Source organism: Delphinapterus leucas, chromosome 1 (assembly GCF_059928025.1).
Source record: "Delphinapterus leucas isolate spDelLeu-1000000601 "Yukka" chromosome 1, BTC_Dleu_Yukka2, whole genome shotgun sequence".
Classification (NCBI taxonomy): Eukaryota; Metazoa; Chordata; class Mammalia; order Artiodactyla; family Monodontidae; genus Delphinapterus; species Delphinapterus leucas.
In genome coordinates, this window is record NC_143129.1 from 125,675,308 (window position 1) to 125,694,807 (window position 19,500).

The 19,500-nt window shown below is 37.0% G+C and overlaps 1 protein-coding gene across 2 annotated transcripts; it reads right to left on the reverse strand.

Annotated features, from left to right (window-relative positions):
- Positions 1 to 2,254: 2,254 nt before the first annotated feature.
- TYW3 (tRNA-yW synthesizing protein 3 homolog) lies at positions 2,255 to 19,459 on the reverse strand. Of its 2 annotated transcripts, XM_022581085.3 has the most exons (6): positions 19,213 to 19,458; positions 16,542 to 16,622; positions 15,353 to 15,451; positions 15,064 to 15,135; positions 12,744 to 12,877; positions 2,255 to 2,733 (listed from the first exon to the last, which is right to left on the reverse strand). In XM_022581085.3, exons 1-6 carry the CDS (start codon positions 19,384 to 19,386, stop codon positions 2,505 to 2,507), a joined length of 789 nt encoding a protein of 262 aa, XP_022436793.1. In that variant the 5' UTR covers positions 19,387 to 19,458; the 3' UTR covers positions 2,255 to 2,504. The 2 variants fall into 2 exon arrangements, with proteins under 2 accessions (XP_022436793.1, XP_022436794.1); XM_022581086.3 differs by lacking the exon at positions 15,064 to 15,135 and having other exon boundaries at positions 19,213 to 19,459.
- Positions 19,460 to 19,500: the final 41 nt, after the last annotated feature.

Sequence of the window (19,500 nt, forward strand, 5' to 3'; positions counted from 1 at the left end):
TACCCTTTAGTTTCCAATTAGAGAACGACTTGAGAGCTTTAAAAGAAAAAATACACGTGCTTATCCCTGGAGATTCTCAGGTCTTTTCTGCATTTTTTTCAAGGTTCTAAAGATGATTCTAAGGTGCAATAAATGTTGAAAAATATTAAAGTGTTGGAGAGAAAAATAACTGATGATTCACTATAAACAGGGAAATGATTGAGAAGAAAGCATTCAGGATGCTGATGAAAGGGCAGATTCAGGGGTCTAAGAGTGTTAATGGGGCCAGATGTTGCAGGATGGCAAGAAGATGGAGGACTCAAAATGACTAAGGGAAATATTAGTATCTTACTTTAAAGGCCAAAGAGAGAGTTCAGAGCCATGATAGAAAAAAGGAGTAAACCTGGGCATATATCCAGACAAAACTATAATTCGAAAACATACATGCACCCCTATGTTCATAACAGCACTTATAGTAGCCAAGACATGGAAACAACCTAAATGTCCATTGACAGGTGAATGGATAAAGAAGATGTGGTACATATTCACGATGGAATATTACTCAGCCATAAAAAGAATGAAATAATGCCATTTGCAGCAACATGGATGGACCTAGAGATTATCATACTAAGTGAAGTTAGAAAGACAAATAACATATGATATCACTTATATGTGGAATCTAAAATATGACACAAATGAACTTTTCTATGGAACAGAAATAGACTCACAGACAGAGAACAGACTTGTGGTTGTCAAGGGGGAGAGGAGCAGAGGAGGGAAGGACTGGGAGTTTGGGATTAGCAGAGGCAAACTATTATATATAGAATGGATAAACAAGGTCCTACTGTATAGCATGGGGAACTATATTCAATATCCTGTGATAAAATCATAATGGAAAAAGAATATGAAAAAGAATATATACATATGTATAACTGAATCACTTTGCTGGATGGCAGAAATTAACACATTGTAAATCAATTACACTTCAATAAAATTTTAAAAAATAATAATAGTTTAAAAAAAGAAAGAAAAAAGAAGTAAAGAAAAATCTCACAGTAATTTTGGAGCTTCCTGGACCCTATCCCTGATAAATTTGCTTAGAGGACAACAGATAGCTATAAAATCAATTGACTTTAAAAAATGAGAGTATGAAATGGTGTCTGTCAGAAGATAAGCGTCTGGGATACAAATCTAATTTATATAAGGACTTAAGCAAATTATAAAAATATTAGGAAATGCCAAAATCACAACTCAATGTTGACTGCCTCATATAATTTTTCTTACTTGATGTTCTGGTGTTTTTGTCTTTCAATTTATTAGTTCTATGACTAACTAGAAATTTCTCTTTAAATGTATACTTTCTATGATTTGATATTCTGAAAATACATTGTGAAAAATCTTCAATTTATAATGAAAATAAATAGCAAAGTAAATAATAACATATATGCAAAATGGTCTATTAAGTGCTTTCACATTTTTATTTAACTTGATCCTGTCAACACTCCTCTGGTGTAAATATGGGAGGGATCAGAATTACTATTATGCGGAAGAGGAAATGGAAGCACTTGGAAATTAAGTGATTCGCTTAAGGACCACCAACTTCTCTGTAGCAGTCAGAACTCAAACCCGAGGCTTCTGATTCTTTGCAATTTTTCATAGCACATTTGTTCTATTGAGATTCCTGTGTCATAAGTTATCATTTCTGACCAGGCGTAGTGAAAAACTATGCCCACCTGCTTCATGGAGGATGTGCCAGTGGCAAGCTCTGGTTTGTGAAAAGTAATGGGAAAGAGGGTTCAAGTATAATATTTTGTCCTGAACAAAAAGGATATCAGTTGTTTTATCCACAATGGCTAAAGAGAGGAAAAAACTTGTCCTTGGACTCCATGGCAACAAGAAGCAAAGTGACCCCCTTGAAGGTTGGAGGTTTCAAAGTTAAAAATAAGTAGGGCTTCCCTGGTGGTGCAGTGGTTGAGAGTCCGCCTGCCGATGCAGGGGACACGGGTTCATGCCCCGGTCCGGGAAGATCCCACATGCCGCAGAGTGGCTGGGCCCGTGAGCCATGGCCGCTGAGCCTGCGCGTCCGGAGCCTGTGCTCCGCACTCCGCAACGGGAGAGGCCACAACAGTGAGAGGCCCGCGTACCGGAAAAAAAAAAAAAAAAAAAAAGTAAAATGTTGTTATGATTTTTACTCTAATATTCCTAATGTTAAGGCTCTCTTGAAAGGGTATTATAGTTCTTCTGTTTTATAGAAGTAGAAACTGAAACTTAAGGATAAGCATTAAAAATCATAATTTTATTTTTGCAATGACTATGTGACTAAAAACAATGGTATTTAAGAGCAAATATTGATATTATACACAGCTATTTTTAAAAGCTAAGGGTTTCCCTAAAATATAGAGAAAAATTAAATCTTGTTTTTCTGAAAGGCTGATACACTCAACTAACTAAAATACTCCTATAAAGAGCAGCTTTATAATATCTATTAGAAACATTATTCTACCAAGACACTTCAGAACCAAATCTCAGTAATCTTCAGGGAAGATAGTAACACTGATTCCTGGATCATCATGATCATCATTTTCAAGTTCTTTATTATTTTCTTCAGTAATATATTTGCCACATGCTTTTTCTGGGTTTCTTTTTTTCTTGTGAGTATATGATGAGTTATTTTTCTCTTTGATTTTCTCTTTGGGATATGAGGTCATAGAAATAGTTTCTTTTTCCAAAGCATGTTGTAGGCAGTTGTAAAACCTGTAAAGAAATAAGGTATTATTGTTATATCTGTGTGCTCTGAAACAAAATGAAATACACCTAGAATTTATAAATTACATAAACCTGATGTCTCATATTAACCTCAAGATATAGAATAAATCACAGAAATAACGTGCTTCTTGCTTTTATGATTTTTTACTTAGGAAAAGAAATGTTTCAGTTCTTTAAGAACAGTCCTGAAAACTTGTTTGGAATCACCTCTTGATAACCTCTATCCTACCTTAATTTCTATTCCAGATACAGGAATCAAACAAAGATTAAAAAAAAAGAAAATACATATTCTTTCAAAAGAATCATAAATGTAATAGAGGCTCATTTTAGAGAATTTGCAAAATATGTGAAGTTACAAATACAGATCACCTTTACATATCTACCTAAAAATAATGACTCTCATATTTTTTCCTTCCAGTTTATTAGTGTATTCTGAATTAATACATCTGTACATGTATACATACACCTACTGTCTTTTATACAATTGTGATATTACATATAAAGTTTTACATTGTTTTTTCAAATTTAATATTTATTGAAAACACTTTCCATATCACTAAATGAACTACAAAATAATACTTTTTAATGGTAGTATAACATTATGCCACTTAGATTGGCCTTAATTTACTTTCAAATTTTCCCAATACAAACAACAATGTGATAAACATTTTGGAAATGATGTGATCTGAGTTTCTAGCTATTTAGGATAGATACCTAGAAATGTTAACTGCGTGGTTAAAGGTTATAAATATTTAAGGCTCTTGATAAGTACTACCTGTTTTCCAGAATGGGTATTCAAAAAATATGCTTCTAAGGGCAGAGCTTGAGAGACCACTTCACTCATACAGTGACTATTACATCAAAAAACACGCTTTACTTATAGGTGATTACGGTCTCTCATTATTTATATTTTCATTGCTTTGTTTGAAAGTGAACATTTTTTATTAGCTATTTTAATTTTTTAATGTAAATTATTCTTTTCCTTTACTCATTTTCCTGCTGGAGTTTTTGTGTTAGTTTTCAGCATACGTTGGAAAGCAGCAGGATGGCTTGGTATGCTGTGTGTGCTTCACACGAGTGGTCCCCTGGGAAAGCTGAGGTTGGCTAATTCCAACCTCACTGAGTCTCGATTTCCTCATTTATAAAACTAGCTATTATCCTGTACCTAGCAGGGCTATCGGAGGGATATATATGTAAGTACCTAGCACAGTGCCTGGCACCGAGTAAGTTCTCAAAAACGACTATTTTTACGGAATATAAACTCCATAAGACCAAGGACTCCATCTATCTCGTCTTCTGTTACATGCTTAGCATGGAGTACAGTACAGCCACACTTGGGTAAAAATATGCCAAATCAGTGAATAAATAACTACTGAACAAAAAAGGTAAATATGGATGTATTATCTTAGGTCCCAAATAAAATGATCTAAAAGTTGAGAACTCCTTTGCCACTGTCGGGATCTCATCATGCTTTAATATCCTATTATAATGGGAGGCTATGACAGGAAATTTCTGACATCTGCAGAAGAGATTGCTATTTGGGCCAATTTTCTTCTTTCTTTAATTCAATGAACAGGCTAAGCTCTGCTTGCAAAAGCTCTAAAACTGCCCTTAAAAACCCAAGATAATCACCTCTTAGCAAATACTCCACACAATGCTAACATATACCTAACATGATTACTAATATCCTATCCATATTTCAAGAACTTATATACTCATCACTGTGCACCTTGATATCCAGCACCATGCCTGGCAGATAATAAGGGCTAACTGATATTTCTAAAATGAATAAATCAATCTCAAAGAGGGAGGTACAGTAAAAGGGAAAACAGTATTTTAAGAGTTATAGCAAAAGGCTTTGAAAAAATTAACTGATGTTTAATTTTTTAGACCCCATAACATGGTAACAACCTTTTCATTTAATGCATTCCTTATATCCTTACTTAACTGAAACCTGGTTTCCCACAAAGACACCACTGCCCTGCATTCCTCTTAAGTGAAGACTGCTTATTATTTCCATACCCTGCCTCAGAGTTGAGTGATAAGGTCAGAATTCACCTGCCTCACCAACAGTTTGCCAGACTAAACTCCTTCATGTGCCCCTCTGGTTATCTAACAATATTCTGTTCAGTCCTTTACATTCATGGAAACGTCTACACTTGGCTTTATCTTTGTCTCCAGGTCTTGCCATCATTCTGGGTGACTTCAATGACTGGTTTTCTTCTCATCTTCCACAATGCCTATTTAGAATGGTTTTAAAAAATGACCCAGTAGCATAACTCATTTTATCTAAATCAAATCCAAGCATGCTACAAAAGGGTATGAATCACCCTTATCTGATAACAAGAGGTTATTCATGATGTGCAACTTTATCTTCTATCACTCTCTACCCAACCCTGCTCTTTAAACTTAGGTAACCAAGTCTTTTCTCTGGATTCTACTGCATTCCTAGAAAATTAAAGATAAGACTAAATTCCTCTTTTATGATCACAGAGAATTAACAGCTGTGTAAAATACCTTGTCAATTACATTAAAAAGGTAATTAAAGAGGAACAGGTGCCTTACTTTAATCTTCTATCAAACAACCTAAGAATTCAAAGCTATATCCTTGGGGTACCAAAAATACAACTGGTAAAATGGAACAAAGACCTTTCCGTGTTGAAAGCCAAGAATAAAACTTCAACTACTTTTTTGTTTTCCTTGGTTAAGGGAACTTTTAAAATGTCCTTTGGGAAACTATCTTACTCAATAAGTCAGAAATTTGTTTTCCAATTACATGTTCTCTTCTCATGATATGACCCTTTATACAGCATTCTAAAGCCCAATTCTCAAAGTGTAATTTTCTCAGCTCTCAAAGGCAACAAAAAGAGTTTGGAGTATAAAAAGAAATGTATGCTCAGGTAACTGTTTTTTTCCCCCCTCAAAAGAAAATCAAATTGTCTTCAGTTTTTCTACTTCCACAGTCAAGATTATCATGACATAGGGCAACCTGTATATACTTCTCTTCATGAGAGCTTTTCAGAACAGTCCTGGGAAAATGAATTCTTGTTTCTCGGATCTGTTAGAGGACCATGTGCAATAAAAAGCTGGTATTTCGTTGACTTCAGAAATAGGAACATAAAATTAATGAAATCTAGGCACAATTTCATACCCTTTTAAGGCTTCCATTATTAACAAATAACAAAAGAAGGCTATTCTCATATATCATGTATTTGGATTTTTAACTGATTTTAAGCTCTAGAATTTTTTATTAAAAAACATGTATGTGGGTTTCCCTGGTGGCACAGTGGTTGATAGTCCACCTGCCGATGCAGGGGACATGGGTTCGTGCCCCGGTCCGGGAAGATCCCACATGCCGCGGAGCGGCTGAGCCCGTGAGCCATGGCCGCTGAGCCTGCGCGTCCGGAGCCTGTGCTCTGCAACGGGAGAGCCCACAACAGTGAGAGGCCTGCGTACCGCAAAAAAATAAAATAAAATAAATAAATAAATAAAAAATTAAAAACATGTATGTGACAGGGCCTATGCCAGTGCTAGAAACAGGTAAGAAATGTGGTCTGTGCCCTCAGGGAGCTCAGGGTTTAATGGGGGCTGCAGAGCCATAAAGATACACTCAACGTGCCATGAAAGATCATGAAATATTCCTTGGAAAAAAAACCAATGCCTGGGCTGAATTGCAAGGATGAGTGGAAGCTGGCTAGTAAAGGGAGAGGAATTATGAGAGGAAAAATTGAAGGGAGGGGACATCCAAGGAGGAACTATCAGAAAATACGTGTTTTCACTGTTTACTTCTCTGATCTTCATTATCTACTTCTCTGATCTTAAGTATATAGGGAAATATGTGAGTTATTTATTTACTAGCTTTAGTTCCATTACAAAAAATAAGACTTGACTCCTTCTCTTCTCCCCCCATTTCTATCTGCTGCCACATTCGGGTTATGTTCTGCAGTATCTCTCCCATTCATTTTGTTACTCAGGGTCCTGTTAATTCTTGCCTGGACTGTGTAGCAAGAGCCTACTCCTGCTTGCCCCATGAGTAAGCCATTTTACATCTTCCAGAATAATCACCCTAAGGCTTTGAAGCCATAAAAGTAGTACTACTGTTAGAGTCTGTCAGCTAAATTGAGCAAATATTTATTGACCACTATGCTCCTGTCAGACACTCAGAAAATAATAAGAAACTGTCTTTGCCTTTGGTGAACTCAATATACTGTGTTAACTTTTAAGTTCCTTTATTGTTTAGGATGAACTCAATAAACATTTATTGGGTTTCTACTGTGAGCCAGACACTCTATAAGGTTTTAGGATGAGAGATATTTGAAGTGTGTGTATGTATGGGTATGTGTTTGGCTGGTGGGAGGGGAAAGTCAGTCCTATACACAATGTGACCAAGTTGTACTGGGGAAAAAAAGACATGTGCAATTAAACAACTGTAATTTAATATGGTTCACATTTCTGTTTTCACTGAGGCATAAACTGTAATAATGCTGGTAAATGATAATGAGAATTTGAACCAAGGAAATGGGTAAATGACGTTGAGATTAAGATAAGAAAGATATTAAGGAAAGGCTGATGGGATATTTTGGTTAGATATATTCAACAGGTTATTAGACATATGGGCCCAGGACTCAGGAGAGATTTGGAAGATCTACCAGTATCTGGGGAAGTAGCTAAAGCAATGGGCCAGGAAAGGAATCCTGGAGAACGACAGCATTTAACCAACAGATAGAATAACAAGAGAAATCCAGAAGGAAGCTAAGAAAAAGCACCACGAACACGAAGGAAAGCAGCAAAGTGATGTAACAGAAATTCTTACTGACAGGTATATGAAATAGTGCTCAATGTCACTAATCATGAGGGAAATGCAAATCAAAACCACAATGAGATATCACTTCACACCTGTCAGAATGGCAATTATCAGAAAAACAAAAGACAACAAGTGTTGGCAAGGATGTTGAGAAAAGGAAACCCTTGTATACTGTTGGTGGGAATGTAAAATGGTGTAGTTCCTGTGGTAAAGAGTATGGAGGTTCTTCAAAAAATTAAATATAAAATTACCACATCATCTAGCAATTCCACTTCTGGGTAAATATCAAAAATAACTGAAAGCAGACAGTCAAACAGATATTTGTATACCCATGTTCACAGCATCATTATTCATAATAGCTAAAAGGTAGAAAAAACTCAAACATCCATTGATGAATAAATGGATAAACAATATATGTTAAATACAATGGAATATTATTCAGCCTTAAAAAGAAGTAAACTTCTGCAAAGGAGGCAAGACTATACAATGGAGAAAAGACAGTCTCTTCAATAAATGATGCTGGGAAAACTAGACAGTTACGTGTAAAAGAATGAAATTAGATCACTCCCTAACACTATACACAAAAATAAACTCAAAATGGATGAAAGACCTAAATGTAAGACCAGACACTATAAAACCCTTAGAGGAAAACGCAATCAGAACACTGACATAAATCGCAGCAATATCTTTTTTGATCTGTCTCCTAGAGTAATGGAAATAAAAACAAAAGTAAACAAATGGGACCTAACTAAACTCCAAAGCTTTTGCACAGCAAAGGAAACCATAAACAAAACGAAAAGACAATCCTCCGAACGGGAGAAAATATTTGCAAACAATGCGACCAACAAGGGATTAATCTCCAAAATTTACAAACAGCTCACGTGGCTCAATATCAATAAAACAACCCAACCAAAAAATGGGCAGAAGACCTATACAGACATTTCTCTAAAGAAGACATACAGATGGCCAAGAGGCACATGAAAAGATGCTCAACATCACTAATTATTAGAGAAATGCAAATCAAAACTACAATGAGGTATCACCTCACACCAGTGAGAATGGCCATGATCAAAAAGTCTACAGACAATAAATGCTGGAGAGGGTGTGGAGAAAGGGAACCCTCCTACACTATTCATGGTAAGGTAAAGTGGTGCAGCCACTGTGGAAAACAGTAAGGAGGTTCCTTAAAAAACTAAAAATAGAGCTACCATATGATCTAGCAATCCCATTCCTGGGCATCTATCTGGAGAAAACCATGGTTGGAAAGGATATATGCACCCCAATGTTCATTGCAGCACTGTTTACAACAGCCAACACATGGAAGCAACCTAAATGTCCATCGCAAATGAATGGATAAAGAAGATGTGGTACAGATATACAATGGAATATTACTCAGCCATTAAAAAGAATGAAATAATGCCATTTGTAGCAACATGGATGGACCTGGAGATTATTATATTAAGTGAAGTAAGTCAGACAGAGAAAGACAAATATCATATGATATCACTTATGTGTGGAATCTAAAAAAATGATACAAGTGAACTTATTTACAAAACAGAAACAGATTCACAGACTTAGAAAACAAACTTATGGTTACCAAAGGGGAAAGGTGGGGGGAGGGATAAATTGGGAGTCTGGGATTGACATATACACACTACTATATTTAAAACAGATAACCAACAAGGACCTACTGTATAGCACAGGGAACTCTGCTCAATATTCTATAATAACCTAAATGGGAAAAGAATTTGAAAAAGAATAGATATATGTATATGCATAACTGAAACGCTTTGCTGTACACCTAAAACTAACACAACATTGTAAATCAACTATAGTCCAATATAAAATAAAAATTAAAAAAAAACAGCAAGCCCGCAAAAAAGAAAAAAAAAAGGTAAACTTCTGATCACACTACAACATGGATAAACCTTGACAGCATTATGCTAAGTGAAATAAGCCAAACACAAAAGGATAAACATTGTATGATTCCACTTGTATGAGGTACCTGGAATAGTCAAAATCATAAGAGACAGAAAACAGAAGAGTGGTTACGGGGGGCTGGGAGTTTGGGGAGTGGAGAATTATTGTTTAATGGGCATGGAGTTTCAATTTGGGAAAATGAAAAGGGTCTGGAGATAAATAGCAGTGATAGTGGTGGTTGCATAGCAATGTGAGTGTATCTAATGCCAATGAACTGTATAACGGTTAAAATTATAAATTTTAGTTATGTATATTTTACCACAAAAAAAAACAACCATTGGAAATATTCATTTACTTTTTCAGTCTAACTTGCTTTATTTTTATCAATCTTATATGCCAATATATTTGGCCCTTTTACTCTATATTTAAAAAAAATTTTTTTTAAGATGCCATGTTTTTTTAAATTGGAGTATAGTTGACTTACAATGTAGTGTTAGTTTCACGTGTACAGCGAAGTGAATGAGTTATACATACACATATATCCACTTTTTTTAGACTCTTCTCTCATATAGGTCATTACATAGTATTAAGTAGGGTTCCCTGTGCTATACAGTAGATCCTTATTAGTTACCTAGTTTATATATAGTAGTGTGTATATGTCAATCCTTACCTCCCAATTTATCCCTCCCACCACCCCCTTCTGCCCTGGTAACCATAAGATTGTTTTCTACATCTATAACTCTATTTCTGTTTATTCTACATTTTATTTAACATTTATTGTCTTATTACAGTTGGTGAGAAGAAGAACATGGCTCATTCCATCCAACCCAAGTCAGTCCTGATCTCTTATTAACAGCTACAAAGATAGCCCTCCACTTGTAATGGGTAAATAGATCTCCAAACTTCATATTTTTTTACCTGGAAATCATTATGTATGAAATTTTCTTACTCTTCCCACTAAGAAGTGGGCTTAGGAATTGTTTTTTTACAAAAGAGGCTTTTTTTTCTATTAAAATTATTTTACCTTTTGATTTTCGTATCTCAAGAATATTTCTTATTGCTGGAATGTTACACATTAGGATTTTAACTTTTAAAAATTCTCTTATTATAGTTGTTTGAATTATGAAACTTTGGTCCTGTGAGAAACCAATTTTAGTACTCAACGTCTGATTGCAGAACTCATCACCTCCAGTGTTTATTTTTTCTCTTTTCCACAGCAGAAGAGTAACTCTTTCTCTGCATTTGGTTGAATATACAGCTGTTCCCAAAGGAGCTCCCAAATTTGTTCACCCTTTCTGAATTCACATGTAATCTTCTAATCAGTATCTTAAGAAACTTTTTACCCTTCTTTAATTTTTCACTGATTTTATATGATGAGCATGACTCTCTTGATAGCAGCATGCACACCATAATCTCGAAACATATTTCTGAGTCAATGGATTTAAAGCATAATTTGATTTTATAGTTGGTGAACGTGACTCAATTAACTTCACCAGGTGTATAGTTAGTTGATCTTGGGCTATATTTATAATCTTATTGAAATTCAAGTAAGGAAACAGAGAAACTGAGTTGCTACCTCATACATTTTCGCAAACAGTCTCTCTAGAATACTATCTAACAACCGTAGTCAACTTTTGGAATGCTACCAGTAAGTACCTACATACAGTTCAAACTCTGTAGTCTGGTGGAGTGGCTGGGTACCTTCAGTTGCTTACTTGAAATCATCACTATATTTAGAATGTTTGCTCAAAGAACCTTGTGGCCAGGTAACCTCTCAGCTTTTTTCAGCCAGGCTTCCGCTAAAAAATTCAGTCCTAATGCCTGAGGACATCCATTGTATGTCATGAATTACTTCTCTCCAATATGTCTAGACTAGTACAAGTTATATACCACTGTTGGGAGAACTGAGAAATAGTCACTCGAATAATTTTGTTAATTCTGTGGTTCAAATAAGGAGCCCTGGTTAAGAAAGCCTGGATGGTGGTACTGATGTGATTATAGGTTTATTCTCTGTATGAGTCGGTGAACAAGGAGAAAGGCTATCCTATCCTAAGAATACATGACATAACACGGACAGGGCCTGTCATTATACATATGCCATCTAGTGTATACTAAAATTGTTCTTTATGATAAGTAGGTACAAGAAAAATGAAGCCAAGAGAGTTGAGTAAGTTGTGGGGGAAGCAGGATTTGAACTCAGTTCTGCCTCTGGAGCCCATTTCTACCCCTTTCCACCATGCCACACTGCTGCCACTGGCACTTCTGGCCTTAGCTGCTTCATAAAAAGTTCTAGGTATTAAAGAATTTTAAGCAGGCAAATTAAGCAATAGTATTCCTTTTCATTCCAGACAGGATTCTGATGGTGATACGGAGAATGGCTTAGCAGAAAGACATACTGGAAGCATTCTACTATGAGACCAGCTAATAAGGTTACTGCAATGGTCCTGAATAAAGAACATGGCAGGAAGGGTGGGGAGAGAAGAATGACTCAGGAGTTACTTAGGCAGTGATTGGCTAGTTGTGAGGTGACCAAAGGGGTGGGGGAAAAAGCAAAAAGAAAATTATAAATGACAACAAGATGACCATCAGTCCTTAAATAACTCAGAAATTTACATCTTACTGATGGTAGGTCAGTGGCATTTATCTTCATATATAAAAGGCAGCATAATAGTAACTTCTTTACATCAAAGATTCTATTCTTAGGAAAAAGTTGAAAAAGAAAGTCATGTAAAATTAATCTACCAGGAGGTGAGATTTAAGAACAAGAGAAATATAAAGAAGTGACTGGATAGCCATAATCCTTCTGACTGGTACAATTATGCCAATTCAAATCTAATGCATGACAGGAGTGGGGTTCTGAGCTAGCCAGAGGTATAAAATATTTATCAGACTAAAATTAACCAGGCTGTTCTTCTCAAAAGGAGATTCTAGGTAGTCTTCAGTAGGTCACAACCAGGAGGCAGAGTGTACCTCCTCCCTGGCTGCCTTCAACTGGATCAGTTATGGTCCCTGGGGCTGCTGGGCTCACTTACCTGAGTGACTGTTTCTCCTTTATGCCTGTTGCTGGCAGTCACGTGTCCCACTAGCCTCCATGGAGCTTCCTCCCCTTTATGCTCCATTTAGTACCCACTGCAGTCTGGCCTACTCTCATCAATTACTTGCATCATCTTAATTATTCGTGATAAGGCTACAAATATAAAAGCAGTTGGGAGTATAAACTGACGATGGTGTATATTAATAGTTTCAAAGAAGCCCTAGGCATGTAAGACTATACCTTTCAATTCTCTTCTTGTTTTCCTCCATTTTTTGATTTGCTATCTTTATCAGGAAGTTGATATATTCCTCTGTCACCATCAGTTTTCCTTTATGGGTTAATGGAACTTCTAAGCCATGTGTGCTCCGGACAGCCTGCAAGGAGCAATTTATATATGATGACTTATGTACTAGAGAAACTGAAGATAACTAAAGAAAAGTCCCAGTCAGGGCTGTGTTTATATATAGTTTAGCTCCATTACAACATTTAAGTTTGTGCTTTGATATAATTTAGTTAAATACAGTTGAAACAAAGGAGATTCAAATAGATTTTCCCATCGCATAAAATCATTTGTAAAGCAAGTCATGCTATACATTGTCTTTCAGAGAAGCACATATTATCAAAGAATCCAATGAACGTAACAGTATCACTGTCACTAAAGCTAAGGAAGCTTTAATACACTAAAGAAAAGAAATAAATGAAACCTCAACAGAAGCTTCAAGGGAAAATCAAAATGGACTGGATGCTAAAGGGCCTCTTAGCACTGCTTGAGCAGCGTTGTTACAAGATAAACCATGCCTTTTCTATCTCACAAAGTGGCTGCTTTCTCAATGCTTTAGGGTTGCCGATGAAACAGTCAACATATTCCAAGTAAATCCAAACACTGGATATAGGTTAAGAAACAACAAAAACTATTATGAGGCATAAAAATTCATTCAACAAGCCTTTGCTAAGCATCTGCAGTGTTCTAAGCCCCATGTAAGGTACGAAGGTACAGGATGAATATAACATGGTCCCTGCCCTTAAAAGAGCTAACACTTCTGAACAGGAGACAGACAAGTGAACAGAGAATCACCATACATCATGGTGCTGTGACAGAAGAAACACATTCGTGTACATGTGCATGCACGCACGTACATGTGCACACAAAATGCTAAGGAAATGTAGAAGAGGAGCAACTAACTGAGACAGGTCGTGGTTTTACGGGAAATGTGGCATCTGAATTGGAATTTTAAAGGGTAAGTGTAATTTCACCAGATGTAAAAATGGGAGAAGGGGAGCATTCCAGCCAGAGGATTAACTTTTCTATAGTCATGGGAACATCAAAAGCATAATACATTTGGGAAATAACAAATAGTATTCTGTCTGGCTGGGGTGGAACTATGCTGGCAGAACATGAACATAAATAAGGCCTGAGAAAACACAAGGAGACCTTGACTTCTTTAAAAGGGGGATTCTGACAGTATGAAGATGGGTAGGAGGAAGACCAGTCAGGAGACCACTATAAAGATAGAGGTGAGGGACGATGACGGCTCAAGCAGGCACAGTGGCAGAGGGCTTGGAGAGGTGGAGTCAGGAGTGAGGAATCAGAGGTAGATGGGACAGGACTTGTCGCTAATTGAATATGGAAGATAAAGGAGAGAAGGTGAAAGAGTGGCTCTGTTCTTGCCTGGGCCACCACATGCAGTGGGGACTGAGATGGGGATGCAAATCAGTACTATAAGCTTTCATTTTCTATTTAGTCATGCTTTACAGATGTCTTCTTCTTAAGCCACCTCATTTTGGAAAACAGGCTATCTGTTAAAAATAGAAAAAAGTAAAGTCTAGGGAGCTAGAATGGAAGCCGATCTGAAGTAGTTCAAAAGCAAACAATGTACACCATGCCAAACAGTAAACACAAACAGTAGCTACCACGTGTGATCAGAGAGAATAGGGCAAAATCACTAGGGGTTGGCTTGGCCAGAAAAGGACTCAGAGAGGCTGTGGGACTTAGAAGGAGCCTTAAAGATCTTCTAGTCCAGGGGTCGGCAAACCTTTTCTGTGAAAGGATAGATAATAAATATTTTCAACTTTGCAGGCCATATAATATCTGTCACAACTACTCAATTTTGCCATCGTAGCACAAAAGCAACCTTAGACAGTAATTAATCAAATGGGTGTACTGGAACTGCCCGCCTGGGGGCTGAATGTGGCCCTAGGGCAGTAGTTCGATAGATCCCTGATATAGCTGAGACAATTCAGTCCCTGATGGATCCAGGCAGAAGACTTTAGACCCCCGTCTGTGATTCTTTCCACTACATCATGGTGCTGATTAAACTGGGCCTTGACTATTTAGGATGAGGAGGACGGAGAGAATCAAGTTAAAAGTAAGTGGAGGGGAATACTGTAAAATAAGACCTCAAATGTAAATCTAACAACTCTAGACTTCGCCCTGTACAGAAAAGTCAGTCACTGAAGGTTTCTGAGCAAGGGAATGACAAGAAGATTTGAGTAGAAGGTTATTCAATAATCTGGATTACTTCATGATCAAAAAATTGCTTTTTGCCAAAAGGTGTCGTACCAACATAGTCTTTCCTCTCTTTCCCACTGTTATGCCGGAGTTCCTGAAACCAGAATCTATTGCCACTGAATGCTGTAAGAAAATAAATTTGTTAAATTTGGACCATCTGGCTAATCAAATAAACACTTTAGCCCTACAAACCGCAGAAACATTTATAACCCCAAATCTATAATTAAATAAAACACTAGTTGATTAAACTAGCATTGCATTAATTTTGGTAGAAAATTTAAAGTTTAAAATTAAATCTACTCACATACCTATAAATTCAAGTATAATCGCAAAATTTTACCAGAATCTGTGCATCCTGCAACTGTCGACACTGCACATGAAGAACAAGTGGTTCAAATTTCAAAATGGCATCGCCATTCGCTTTCTTTAGGGCTACAATCTAAATAAACGGAAAATGTTAGGATCAGACACAAGTACATGATCCTGTTCTTTGGTGAACCTTTATCCTACGTAACTTCAATTCTTCCAAGGAACTTTCAGACTCATTCTGCATCCTTCCACAGTAACTTTTCCCTCTGTTTTCTTGGTCCTCTTTCTCCAAAACTTATTGATCCACTTATTCTTTTAAGAGACCTGATTTCTAATTCTCCCATAAACCTTCTGTGTCATTCTTTTCAACCATACCTCAAAAAAGTCAACTACTACTCTATTTAATTCCATAGCAAGTTTTTCATTAAGGAATATGGTACATAAAGACTAGAAGGTCTAGAAGGTACTAGAAGGTCTGTCTAAATGTTTTGCTGTTAGATCGAGGTTTGAGACACATATACTATTATGTCTCAGCTACAAGCTATATAAGGCAGTTGTTACTTCTGTCTGCCTAGTCTCCTTGCACCATCTTCCCTCCTTCACATCATTTGATTCTGGTGGCACTGTCAAGCGTGACCCTATCACTCATCACTCCCACTATCATAATATCAGAGACGCCAAGTGCCTAGGTGTGATCAAGGATAGCATTCCATTCTACTGGCAAAAATAGCTGATCTCAGTGGGGAGAACACCTAACCAGGAAGGATGACTCAGTGTCCTTTGGAAATGATACATGGATCTTAAAAAGTAAATCTTTTTCTGCTGGGGTTGCTGGCAGCTATATTTCCTGCCACAAAGATTATCTGCCACAGAAGAGAAGGGCAAATATACAGAGAGAACCAGTACCCAAAGGAGATGGAGACTGAGTGAGCTCTGAAGACAACATTTAAGCACCTGAGCCAGTAATGTAAAATGCCTGACTAATGCAAACTTATATGAACTCATCTAAACATTTTAATTTAGGAAACTAAATAATCCAGCGCAGATAATAACCTCCCACAACTTAAAAAAAAAGCCATTGTAATGAATTCTCTTTAGGCTTTATAATCTAGTCATTATGATTCTATACATAAACCACCTTGAATTTTCTATTCTTTTCATATGTATTTAAAGTGACTGTGAATTAAAGTTTATTTCTAAATTTATATATAAAAACTTACCACATCATCTTTCACACAGGGTTTATGTGTAACCAGTAGCCAGCAACAGTTTTGTTTCTGAACCTCAGAACCATTTATACCCTAAAGTGAAAAAATAACATAATTTAATTTATCATATAATATTTACAAAATAATAAGTACAATGTATAGCATATTTTAGGCTTTCTTAAATTAATAATCCCACGTGATTTTAAGTATTACTGAGAACAATTCAACAGGCTTTTGGGTAAAGTTAACATAAATGTTAACAAAAATGAAACCAAATTATTTGAGATAGAAAGAAAGTAATTTGTTTATTAAGGTAAAAGAACTTAATAAATATTTTCTGAAATACGGTCATGATTTTGTCAGGAGCAAAGGGATTATCACAAGGGACTGTACACGAATAGCCCCTAAATTGTACTCTAGCTGTTTTATATGATTAGCACAATATTAAAAAAAATTTTTTTTGAATTCCTTTTGTAAGAAAGCACTGTTCCAGTCCCACACAGGACCTACCACTTTTTACTGACACCTGATCTGTTCATACCTTCCTATGTCCCTAGTCGCTATAGGCATAAATTTGTGACCTCTGGATTAGACCTTATGTGTAGTCCCAAAGGGCAGAGCTAGGATTGAAACATCAAAATTTCAAGAGGGCAAATATTTTAACGTAACTTTTTGCTTATTAACTAGAAAAATGTTTATTTGCTAAGTTCTATGAGGTACTTTAGATATAAACAGATCCTACCCTCAAGGACACTGGAAAGAGGATGCAGGAAACACATGCACTTTTAAATCACTATACTTCTACAAGGTAACTTCTTTTTTTTTTCTTAAAGTTATGCATTTTCTCTTTCTTTTTTCTACAACGTAACTTTTATACAGTGGGTACACAGGGGACTTTGCTGTCTGGCTTTGGAAAGGAGAAGAGCTGTGCTTGTCCTAAATAACTGATTTGTTTTCACTGAATGACCTCAGTGACTTATGTTTTTGATCTTATGCTGGCTGCTCTAAATCTTACAGCCAAATGTGTGGCCCACCTCTAGCAAATTTACAGAGTCTAGTGGTATATTTTGAGAACTAATGCCATCTCTGCTTCATCTTATCTATACTCCCTTTATGCAGATTTTCTCACTTTTCTTTTTCTATTGCCTATTTGTAAGTTGATCCAAATTCTTCCAGAAATAAGGCAAAGTGAAAATAAACACAAGGTATAAGATAATACATAAAATGAAAAGAGGTTCAGAAAAAGTCCTAAGGCAGTTCAGAAGAAATAGTCATGGCTTCCAAATGGATGTGTGTGTTTGTATTCAGGTAGAAAAGGGGAGTCTGGGGAGGTACGTCTCAGATATGCAGAAATGGGGGAAGACATTTTAGGAAAAATAAACATGAGCAAAGGCAAAGGCAGATAAATATAAGAGGGAAAAGAGAATAGTTGTTTCAGTAAACAGATTAAGATGAAGAGAAACAGTGGAAAATAGAGCTGAAAGGTATACTAGAGTATTTCAGCATAGATGAGTGACATGCACAGAGCTGTGCTTCAGAAAGGGGAATCTATTAACTGTATGTAACATGGTTTGGGGTAGAAAGACTGGTAGAGTTCAGTGAACATGTAGAGTTCAGTGACCTGTTAGGAAACCACTGCAGAAATCCAGGTAAGACAGGGCAGGAGAAATGGAGAAAGAGAGAGAGCTCAAGACAAGCAAGAGTGCCAGTGCTCAGGGGGCAATGGAAGCAATATAAGAATGAGCAGGCCCTGCTCACCTGGGAGAGAGGCAAATGGAAGCAATATAAGAATGAGCAGGCTCTGCTCACCTGGGAGACAGACAAATGGTCTGTCAGTGAGGAGCTAAAGAGTGAATTTATGAGTGTGCTGTCTTTCATGCTCTGAATTCAGTCCTAATGTTAAAATGAACACACAGCTAACTTTTACAGTGCACTTAATATGCCAGGCACGGTGCTAAAGGTTTCAAATAAATTATCCCATTTCCTCTACATAGAATCCCTATGAAGTGGATACTCTATTATCCTTAGTTCATGGGACAAGAAGGGGCTAAGTTTAGATAACTTCCCTAAAGTCACATAGCCAATAATACCCAAAACTGATCTAGAATCTAAGCAGTATCACTCCAAAGCCTGAGGAACTGACCACAATCACAGACTACATACTAATGTACTTTCTCAGGTAATGTAAAAATTACCAGAGTTGTAATAACGGAGTGAGCCACTAGGAGGCAGTGAACTTCTTAACCATAGCGATCTTCAATCAAGTGGTTAACAACGATTTGGTAGAGCGGTTAACGAGAAGACAGCCGCCTCGCCAGGCTGGGAAGTCCTTAAAATTCCTTAGTATTAAAAAAATAAAATTCTCTAACCCTTGCAACTCAAGATCATTCCCAGGCCAGTAGTTTCAGCATCACTTGGGGGCTTGTTAGAAATACAGATCAGACCCTACTCTAGACCTACAGAATCAGAATCTGTATTTTAAAATATCTCCAAGTGATTAACAGACACATTAAAATTTTAGAAGCATTGGTTTAAGTCACCCTCTCAGTTTCCTTGATAAAGAAACCGAGACCACCGGTCAGAAGAATAAACACAGACAGGGTGTTACATTGGGTGAGCACAAGGCTCCTGGTGTTGCACACTATAGGGCAGGCGCTGGAAGGACACAAAGGGTCCTGCTCACCCGGTCTAGAAGGATGATGCGGCCAGCGCAGGAACTGGTGGTGAAAAACTGTTCTCGCCCATTTAGGAGCTGCACAAGCTCTACCACATCCTCGTCCACACTGCCTTTCCGGCTGAGGTCCTCTTTGCTCAGACACTGCGCCTTCCATCTTCTGAACTCTGCGCTACGATCCATGCGACGAGGGAGTCAGGGTCTGTACTTTCACATTAACCCCGCCTTTCCCTGGGGGTAGCCATATTGAAGCCAGTGGTGGCCGGAAAGGTCCAAACTCCTTCCTCGGGCCCGCCC